General features: G+C 40.9%; 1 protein-coding gene across 1 annotated transcript in view; it reads left to right on the forward strand.

Moving 5' to 3' along the window:
* The window catches only part of LOC111866634 (integrin alpha-PS3), a 49,704-nt gene that overhangs the window by 19,320 nt on the left and 19,921 nt on the right, over positions 1 to 10,463 (forward strand). Inside the window, exons 11-14 of the mRNA XM_023855767.2 lie at positions 1,914 to 2,035; positions 6,265 to 6,334; positions 7,729 to 7,873; positions 8,315 to 8,555. Of these exons, the coding sequence (XP_023711535.2) occupies positions 1,914 to 2,035; positions 6,265 to 6,334; positions 7,729 to 7,873; positions 8,315 to 8,555 (578 nt within the window). The remainder of the gene's footprint in view (positions 1 to 1,913; positions 2,036 to 6,264; positions 6,335 to 7,728; positions 7,874 to 8,314; positions 8,556 to 10,463) is intronic.

Genomic DNA, 10,463 nt, shown 5'->3' on the forward strand with positions numbered 1-10,463 from the left:
CCTGCTAATTTATGTCTGCGTGAGACTTCTTGTCTTCTGGTCTGTTGGGAAATTGTCTTTACAAAAAATATTTCTAATAAAATTTTAATATTGATTTTAATATCAATTAGCTCTAAAAGTTGAGGGGCCGCACTTTGTGGCTATGGGGGCCGCATGTTTGACATGGCTGATCTAGATAATCGGCTCAAAGATGACGGTGAGGTTGTCAGCCTTACGCGCCGACCGCCCTTTACCCCTAGGAAGATTGCTGGTACTCATTTCTGTTAGAGGATGAGTCGACCACAGGCCCATAGTGCGGCTGGAAGGTTTAGGTAAATTGAAAAATCCACCGCATCGGGACTTGATCCCGCGACCTTCCGGCTTGCAGCATATTACCTCAACCAACTACGCTACCGGTTGTCCCAGGCCTACGTAATATCAAATTTAAGTTTCATGGTTAAGTTAATTGTGAATATATACCGCACTTACAAATGCATTTACCAGTCCTACATGATTAGACAAAGATGTTACTCACATTCAACCCGCCTAATTTAACAGAATTACAATGTAAGAAAGGAAACTACAGTTTTAAGTGGAATAATACCAAGCATAAATTCATTACTATTATGTATAAAAAGAACTTTTAAGCGACACGTCATAACGTTGAGGAATATTAGTAAGAGACGGAGATGCTGTGCATAATTTCTGTGTTTCTGCCTGACTGACTAATATAATTCAGTTACGGTTCCAGCTTGTAATAAAATGGCTTCCGTATGCATTGTCTTTGAATATTTTTAAAGAAAGTATATGTAATATACATTAATTCTTGGGCACTTCATTGTTTTGATGTGTTATACAACATGATCTAAAAGTCAGTTAAATAATTAGTAAAATGTACACTAAAATACATTAGACACGTTTTTATTTCTTTCTGAATTCACAAATTTGTCAGGAATGAGATCCTCCGTGCTCTGTGCACAACTCACAATATCGTGTTACCGTCATGCAAATTAACAGGCAAGTTTAAGTGTCAATATCCTTATTAATACACGCGATTATTTTGGGTTAACTCAATTTGGGGGCATTTTGCATAAATATAACTGTTCTCGTATTTAATGAACCAGACATTATTGGATGTATAAAGGTGAAAAGGCTTGAATGGGCTGGACACATAGACGTGCCAGCGAGAATAGAACCATCAAGAAAATGCTTAACACTAAACCAGAAGTAAATAGGAGAGTGGGAAGACCAAGGTTAAGATGGAAAGAATATGTGTGGCAGGATATAAGAATTTTGGGTATAAAGAACTGGAGGAATGTAGCATCGAATAGAGAAGAATGGCGAGCAATCCTGAGGAAGGCCAGGGCTCACAAAGGGCTGTCGTGCCAGTGATGATGATGATGATGATGATGATAACTTTTCACGAATTTGATACACTTCCTTCTTCAGGTGTGCCTGAGTATGAGTAAGATAATCAGAGGGATATGTTAAAGAACGAAACCATCTCAATCGCTGGATACAGTTTATCTAGGGGTCACCTGCGTTAAGGAAGTAAAGGGCTGAATCTTAAATACATAAGCACATCATAATTACATAAAATAAATTGATACATTGGACCTTCCATATGAATATGAGACTGGCATTAAATTGGGGAAAATTTTGTAATAAATAACATGCTCCTAATATTCCTCAACTTGATATTTAATTCCTCTTAAATTTCTGCCTCTCATATATTTCTCTTAATTCTGTTTGGGGAGCTAATAGTCGCTCATCTCGTCAAGAATCTCTCGTATTTTTATGGATTCAAAAGGATAAATGTTGTGTATACAAAATCCCGGGAAGCAGACATAAAACAGAAAAAAAATGTTCAAGTTACATTTTTCAAGCTTCCCTACTTCTCTCCCCGATTACTGAGACTCATTTACACGTTACAGACACTCAAGTGAACTTGACACTCGACAAGGGCTTCAAGAGAGTCAGACCAAGAGAAATCGAATACGAACAAAGAGTTCATAGGAATAAGAATGAATGTAAAGAACACCGCGTTGAAATCCTGGTAAGTTCGATCTGTGTTGTTACATTCGCTACTTTGTAGTAACCGTTTCAGTCAGACTGACAATACACCAGCTCCAAGGTAGAGGATTATCCACGAAGAAGTAGTTGTTAACCAGAGAGCCAGAAAACTCTGCTTTTGCGAAACCCGAAAGCCATCGCCGTATTTATAAAGGTCTATTGTGGATATTATCTGAATCCATCTGAGTTCACTGAATACTTTATCGTATTTTTCCTAGATCTATGAGATATAACCTGTATTGCCTTTCCTCCTTCTCCTGTGTCTGCAAAGTGGTATCAGCTCTTTTGGTTTCCAGGCAAAATAGCTGCACGAATTTAAGTCCTTTATGCGTGACAAATATCACGGCAATCTTATTCTCTCCTGTTTTCTCACAACACGAATATTAGCCAAGAAGCGCCTCTCATTTTTTTATTTTTTCTATCCTCGTCTTAGATCCACTTTCTTACAGATGTAAGTATTTTCCTCAGATACCTGTAATTTATTATATTGTATTGTTCCAAGTGACAAATGAAGTTTCTCATCCACCTGTATATAGTTTTGTGTGGGTCCCGTGTCGTAGCTTTACGGCACGTAAAAGAACCTCATGCCTCAAGGAGGTCTCTGAGCCAAATTACAAGGACGTTTCCCGCCCAACAATAGTCTCTAACGCCTCTGGTAGATGGGGGAAGCATCTAGATACCGCTGAGTCAGTAGAGGCCGAACTCGCTGGCTGAGTCGGGACTGATGGCACGCACCAGTATCGGTAGGGTATAGAGACTGGTAGAATATCACAAGGGGACGTACAATAGACCACTGGTCGCGGTGCATGGGGAAACCCACCCCCTCCAATAATAATAATTCAATTCAATTCAATTCTTTATTATTTATGTGCTGAGCCAACAGCCGTAAGGCCAATTATAGACTCAGCACAGTGTATGATAGAAGTAGTTACATACTGGACAAACACAATATAAAGTCAAACAATGATTAAAGGTTAATGTTGGAGGAAAACAAATTAATACATATAAATAACATACATAATAATAATAATAATTCAATTCAATTNAATAATAATAATAACAATAATAATAATAATAATAATAATAATAATATAGTTTTGTAGCCTTTATGACAGGACAAGAGAATGTAAAAAGTATACGGTGTACAGTTTCGATTAAAGGGAGACACCGTTTATTGTATACGCCCTACATATTTTTACGTATTTATGTGTATATGGTGGCATATAGATCAGTTACTGGGCAACGACCGCGAAACAAACGAGACAACAGTCGTTGCTAGGCAGCGGTCAGCCCACCAATAGACCGGCTGGAAAGCGGTGTTTTCTGCGCTGTCCACGGCGATGACTGCGTATGCAACACTGGATAGAATAATGAGGAGTTTTGTTTTCTATACGGTTCGTGCCAATAAGTTAGAAGCGGAACAAAGTTTAGGTCCCGTGTAGAGCCGGGGTCAAACACCTCCATCGCAGCCCTACGAGTTGTAGGAGGCGACGAAAATGGAACGCAGTGCCGGAGGTATAACCAGGCCACACTGTTCCTAGGTAGTGTAAATGCGGGGACCTAGCCCTCAAATTTGGGAGAATCTCGAATCTGAAACCGTAAAATAAGCTCATGAGTCCCACAGGACTCGGACTCTAGGATGACTGGGCTGGCGAGGACCCATAACAATTGTAAACGACTGACCCATCCTCTCTTCAGAGAGGATGTTCCATAAGGACTATAACCGCAAATATTCAGTTTGAAAATAAAATTACTGGCTGTGAGTCTCAAGGGATTTGTCGCCAAGACGAACTGATTAACGGTAACCTTCCAGTCGTAACGTAACCATGAATGTGACTCTGATATTATCAGGATACGTTACCAGGAAACGACTAGTGAAGGCTTAGAAGACGTTACGTGTGTTGGAGTTACAATAATCTTCATAAAGTGTATAAACTAGTTAGGCTGTTACAGATACTTGTAGTTAGGAGTTGTGTGTATAAGTGGTCAGCAAACCAAACCCCGTCTGTAGTTCACTTTAACACGTGACAATATCATATATGTTAGTCTTGCACCGGAAGCTCTATGTTTATTGCTTTCAACCAACATATTACCAAGGCTTAGAATGCAATGAACTCTGTCTCCAAGTTGTCTACATACCTAGACTTTTAGAGAACATTTCTAATGAGCATTAGGAAATCTACATATCTCTTTATCGAAAATATATGATCTTATAACTACATTTTGGTATGTATATTTATCTGACTAATGCCGCTCCACTTCGTAGTTGCCTTATATTGACACACCGGGGACATACGAGTACATCTGTCCTGTCTGCCTACCCGTACTTGGGTTCAGCATGTTAGAGAACACGTTCAAAATACACATTGGCGTCTGCTTACCCACCTTGCCATTCGCATTTCATATTTGCAGTAATAGCCGTAATTTAAATCAGAAGGGTCTGAATCAAGCAGTAGCAAAACTTCTGAATGCAAAATATATGTGCCGGATTCAAATCCCTAGGCAGTATAAAAAATATAGTTATGAAATATATGGTTCCATGATGAAATGGAATTGGTGTGCATAATTCCTCGCTTCCGTGTGTACTATGTTGTATAGCAGTAAATTTACCATTCTTCCCGTCTAAAATTCTCGGGACTACCAACATGAAAGTTTCCTCTCTTCACTAAACATAAATTTCCCGTGTTCCCTTGACACCTACAAGTATATTCTGTCGCCCTAACTTCTACAGCAGCACGTGCTCTGTGCTTTCTTTCTCAGTGGCGGTACGTAATAAATAGAAAATATTGCATTATGACCATGGATAAATGGACTTGTTTCTGGATTCACAAGTTATACAGAACTACGTTTATAAAACCATTTCTATTGCAATGTAATTATATGCGCGTAAGAAATTTGAACAATACTTCGTGTGCACGCAAACATGTAAGAGCGGCTAAGACTGCGCGGCGTGTATAAATGTTCAGAAATGTTTTTCGGCTGTTGGCAGCTCGAGGTGGAAGACTGTCAATGCGTGCCATCATCGTTGTAGAGAATTCTATTTCCTTTGTTACATTCTGAGAGTACTAGATTAGCTTTGAGGCTGAAGCGTGCAGCAATACAAGAAAGCATACTATCAGACAATGCACAGTGTGAATCATGCCGTATGCAGTTAGAAGTGTCTGACAGTTAGAGACAATTTCGTGACGTATGCCAGAAGTGGCCAGGAGTGCGCTCTAGGAGGGCGACCAAGCAACAATCGACAAGTCTGAACACGCCTTCCCAGCTACTGGAACCTACCATTACAGGCCAAATATCTTATCCGATGAAGATTTTGAGCCATATGAGATCACGCGCAGAGATAAGACATCTGATGAGAATTTGGAAGAGAATGAAGACGAACATTCAACTGCTGCCTCTTCCACTCGTGTCAGCGGTCCTGGTCTGCTACACCTGATAATAGCTGCTGACAGAAAGTACTCCTTGTACTTGCATACAAGCAATAAGTCCATTACCAAAAGCTTCGGGGAGGGGGACAATGCAAGACAAAATTTCAGGCATCAGAAATTTTGCCTGAGACAGTCTACAAAACGTTTACTAAAAGCAAAGAAAAGGCAAAAGCAAGTAAAACGAAAGGAAGAGTAGAGCGGCAACTGAAAGGGTTGAAAACAGCTCAGAAGACAGAAAAATCAGAAAGTCAATAAATAGAGCAAGCTGAAAATTGAGCCCTCGCAAGCCATCTATTTCCATACCTTCATCAGTCGCCTTTGCGGGGTGTGAAGAGACTGGGTCCAAAGCGGAAGCTGTCTGCATTGGTGACATGAGGATTGTTCCGGTCGCAGCTTCCTGTGTGACCGCTGATAAATCTGACGCATGCGAACTCTTTCACTCCACTCTGTGCACTCTTGTCTGCCCAGATGTTCACGAGTGCGCATTTTGCAAGCTCTTTTCGAAGCCCTACTGTGAAAAGTGCACAGTCGTACGTTTTCTGTAAATTTTTTATGACCTTTGTAGCCAGTAGATGGATAAAGCTTGACATGTATTTAAAATGTATCTATCACCGTACATAACGCTGAGACTAGTCGAAAAACTGTGAAATGAACAATCTTACTCCATTTCTCTTATGTTGTTTTGTTCTTTTAAGCAGAAAATCGCAAGTAGCTCGCAGTTACATTTTAATTCATGTTGTATGTCACAAACTTTGCAATGTTAAACTTTTCTTGTCTTCCATAGCGATTAAATCAAGATTTCTCCAAGCCTATCGAGCTGAGGATGCAATATGCTCCCGTAGACAGATCACAAGGTGAGTACCATCACCAGTGAAGACAAGGGTAATGCTGAAGTTATGGTAAAATCCCTAAATGAGATATTTTGACAGCAGTTCCAGCAACTACTAAAAATATGTGTGTTGTCATTTAATGAATAACGCCAGTGTGTGTAAATTATTTTAACAGCGATGTATTCACAAGCGGGTTGATAGTGTAAAGTAAACTGAATCATGTGCCCAAAGGGTAACAGAGGTAACAGTGTCCCCTTTTGTGCCTCGACTCCGGGTTGAACTTAGTGATGAATTTTACATTCTGAGCACTTTCTTCTGAAGAAATAACGCCCGTTACTTATTGTAAAGGATGCAGAGTTGGGCCCAGAACTGGATTAGTTTGACCCGAAACAGATTATCTCAGAAAACTTTGAATATCACATTACGTATTATTACTCCACACGTTGTTAACAGTTTTACACACATGTTTAGGTTTCTTGATGTGTGAAGTATCTTATGACAGCCCTCTTCACAATTTAAATAAAATTATTAAAGTGAAATAAGTGACAAGCCTCGGTTCCCTCGCATACCGTATTTACGCATGTATAGGCCGCGTGCGTGTATAGGCCGCAGCACAATTTTCAGACAGAAATTATAGAAAAAATAATTTTCTTGGAATATTATTTCAGGAGTATTAAACCCTGTATTACTAATTATGAATATAATTTTTTTTTAAATGAAGTGTGATTTCGAATATTTCGAATATGAGCCGCACCCCAGTTTTCCTCTTGAATTTTTTGGCAAAAAATGTGCGGCCTATACATGCGTAAATACGGTATATTAATAATGACATTACTCTGTGTAAAATATGAAATCTCTACATACCAATAATCTCCTCTCCCTCAAATAATATATTAGATCATGGTATATAACAACAATGACGGTTATGTAGATGTAGTAAAGTAAAAGATAAAATTATGCCTGTGTTTAATTAATTAAGCACTATGCCATTAAGACATAAGATGTAGTGATGGTACAGCTCCTCCATTCTTCAACTTGGTTCTAGGTGGAGTTGAGTGGTCAGTTTCACGTCCCAGCTGCTTTACCCCTAGGGAAAGAGCCCCCTGTACCCATTGAGTAGGAGGCTGGGTAGGCTCCAGAGCCGGTCTTGAAACTGTGGAGTAGAGAAACATCTCTTGCCCACGCTGGAAATGGAACCTCAGCCGTGTAGCTAGTAGCCAGCTGCTATACCGACTGAGCTTCTACCCAAAAATAAGCGCACTTTTATTCAGTACCAAATTTAACAGGGCATATGAAAAAGAAAATTGAGTGTGATTTATGTTTAACTATTTTTCTTTATTTAATAAATCTGTTTTTTTGCGGTTTGCTATTAAAGAACTGTAAACAACTGAACCTGCAGCTGCTATATTTTTATGCAGGCAACGAATTTTGCAAGGCATGTGCAGTGGTAGATCCCAGGAAGCCAACTTCTGTAACCTCGACGTTACCATATGTCACTGGCTGCATTAGGGACGACATGTGTACGCCCAACCTCAGCATCACAGCGGAATTCATCAACCTGAAGTGAGTTATAGTTAAAGCATGGTACAGGTAGGTCTGCGCTCCGATTTAACTCTCTTCGTGCATACATGGTTTCCATTCTTATGAATACTCTCTCTACGCAACCTGCTTTTTCACTTTGCGGCATGTAAACCCGCTGATAGGGGACGACTCAGTAGGCACGTTCCCGCTGCAACGAATACGCAGGAAACAATCGAATAACTTCCGTCGTTACGCAACGACGCTGTAAATACAGCAATAATGGAAGCGGTGTTTTCTTTGGTTGTTGGAGAGGAGAGGACAGGCTAATATGCCACCCCGCTAGCTGTTTCCAAGGTCATAGAAACTCGGCAAAAAAAAAAAAATTAACAAACCGACCCGTCGGACCGAGGATCACAATTTCTTGTCAGATTCGCCCCTAACAGTAACAGCCACACGTTCTAAGTACTTCATTCCATGATACAGGCTTCCGCTGATAATCGGCTCGCAGTCCACTGTGACTCTCAGAGTGGTGGTGCAGAACAGCGAGGAGCCAGCCTTCTTGGCGTTTGCTGTCATTTATCTGCCAACTTCCTGCCCTCCGGTCCGAGTTCCGAATGCATGTAAGATGTCCGACGGCGAGGACGAGACTGCACCAACTACACGGACTGCGCCTAAGAAAGAGCTGAGATGTCTAGTGGCTAATCCTCTACGTAAAGGAGTGAAGGTAAACCGTCTCCCCGCTGTTTCAACAGCCTCGATCAATGGATCTACAGGGGATGGACAAAAATATGGAAACACCTCATGGAATGCATGCCTGAATTGAAGTGTTCATTTTAGCGACGTTTGTAGGTGACGCTGCCGTATCTGCCCAACACCACTACCTGTACAACCTCCGCAATACGTTGCAGGCTTCATTTGTTGTCGAGAGAGTGTTCTGTGCAATTTTTAGTGCAGCATGTCAGAGCTAACAGAATTCGAACGCGGTCAAATTGTTGCGGCCCATATGGTGGGTGCTTCTGTAACCAAGGTAGCCGAGGTTTTAGGTGTTTCGCGAAGCACAGTATCCAAGATTATGACCGCATACAGAAGGACTGGAAAAACTGCATTCGATAAACACCAGCGTGGACGGAAATGTGTGTTGAGTGATAGAGACAGACGAACATTGCGTATGATTGTGACGAAAAATAAGAAGACTACAGCTGCAAAAGTGACTGCTGAACTGAATGTCATGCTCAAAAACCCTGTCAGCACCAAAACAGTACGAAGGGAACTCCACAAGCAGGGTATTTCTGGACGAGCTGCAATTCCAAAGTCACTCATCGGTGATCAAAATGCCACTAAGAGGACAGTGTGGTGCCGAAGTCATAAAACCTGGACTATGGAGCAATGGAAGACGGTCATTTGGTCGAATGAGTCCACCTTCACACTATTTCCGACTTCTGGCCGAGTTTATGTCTGGAGAACGCCATCCCAAGCTTACGATCCAGATTGTTTGCTGCCAAAAGTGAAACATGGCGGGGGTTCGTTCATGGTATGGGCAGCCATATCATGGTATTCTGTCGGAACCATCATTACCCTGCAAGGTCACGTCACTGCCAAAGACTATGTGACCATTTTGGGCGACAAGGTCAATCCCATGGTGCAAATTTTGTTCCCCAATGGTGATGCCATTTACCAAGACGACAATGCCCGTCTTCACACAGCTCACATCGTCCAAGACTGGTATTCTGAGCACTAAGATGAAGTGTCACGTCTGCCATGGCCCCTACGATCGCCAGATATCAATATTATTGAGCCTTCGTGGTCTGTTTTGGAGAGCAATCTGCGTGCGCGCTATCCACCTCCATCATCGATAACAGAACTTACCATGTTTTTCAGGAAGAATGGTACAAGATTCCCTTGCAAATCATACAGGATCCCTATTTATCAATTCCAAGGAGACTGCAGGTAGTTCTGCAAGCCAGAGGTTGTCCTACTCCATATTAGTCACGGTAATGTGTTTTTTGTTGGGTGTAGCCATATTGTTGTCCATCCCCTCTATGTTGCAGTACAGTCTATGGTGCTAGGAAATGGCGAATTGCAAGCATATTGAACTTAAGCGGCCTTGACCTGTTGGAACACAAAAATATAGAGTTTATGCTGTACACAGTGGAAATTCTTAACTTTGAATGTTATCAATTATGGAACGAAAAATATATTCAGTTCTAATTTCATTTTTATCTCTGTTTCTTATACCTTGAAGAACCATCGTTCTGTTGTTTCTTTTTTTTTTTCCTTGGCACTACAGCCCCAGTGGGCCTAGGCCTACCTCCATGAACTTCTCCAGTTGTTTCGTTATATCTGTTTATTATACACTCTACGCACCAGCCGCGGAAAATTACTACATTCGGAACTGGTAATATTTGTCTATCTATTCGTCCGTACATTCTAACTTAAAAACCGCTGGAATGATTTCTACAAAATTTAATATAAAATTTTTCCGTTAGGGGGCTACCTAAACTTTTCCTTTCCCTACAAGCAATAATGCTAACATGATGAATGCACGAAATCTGAGAGGGAAGGCACTAGCGCTACCTGATAAAACATCCTGAAAATTTGTATGATGTTTGAAAAATTGAAAATTTTGTAAGCT

This window comes from Cryptotermes secundus, unplaced genomic scaffold (assembly GCF_002891405.2).
Source record: "Cryptotermes secundus unplaced genomic scaffold, Csec_1.0 scaffold967, whole genome shotgun sequence".
Taxonomy (NCBI): domain Eukaryota; kingdom Metazoa; phylum Arthropoda; class Insecta; order Blattodea; family Kalotermitidae; genus Cryptotermes; species Cryptotermes secundus.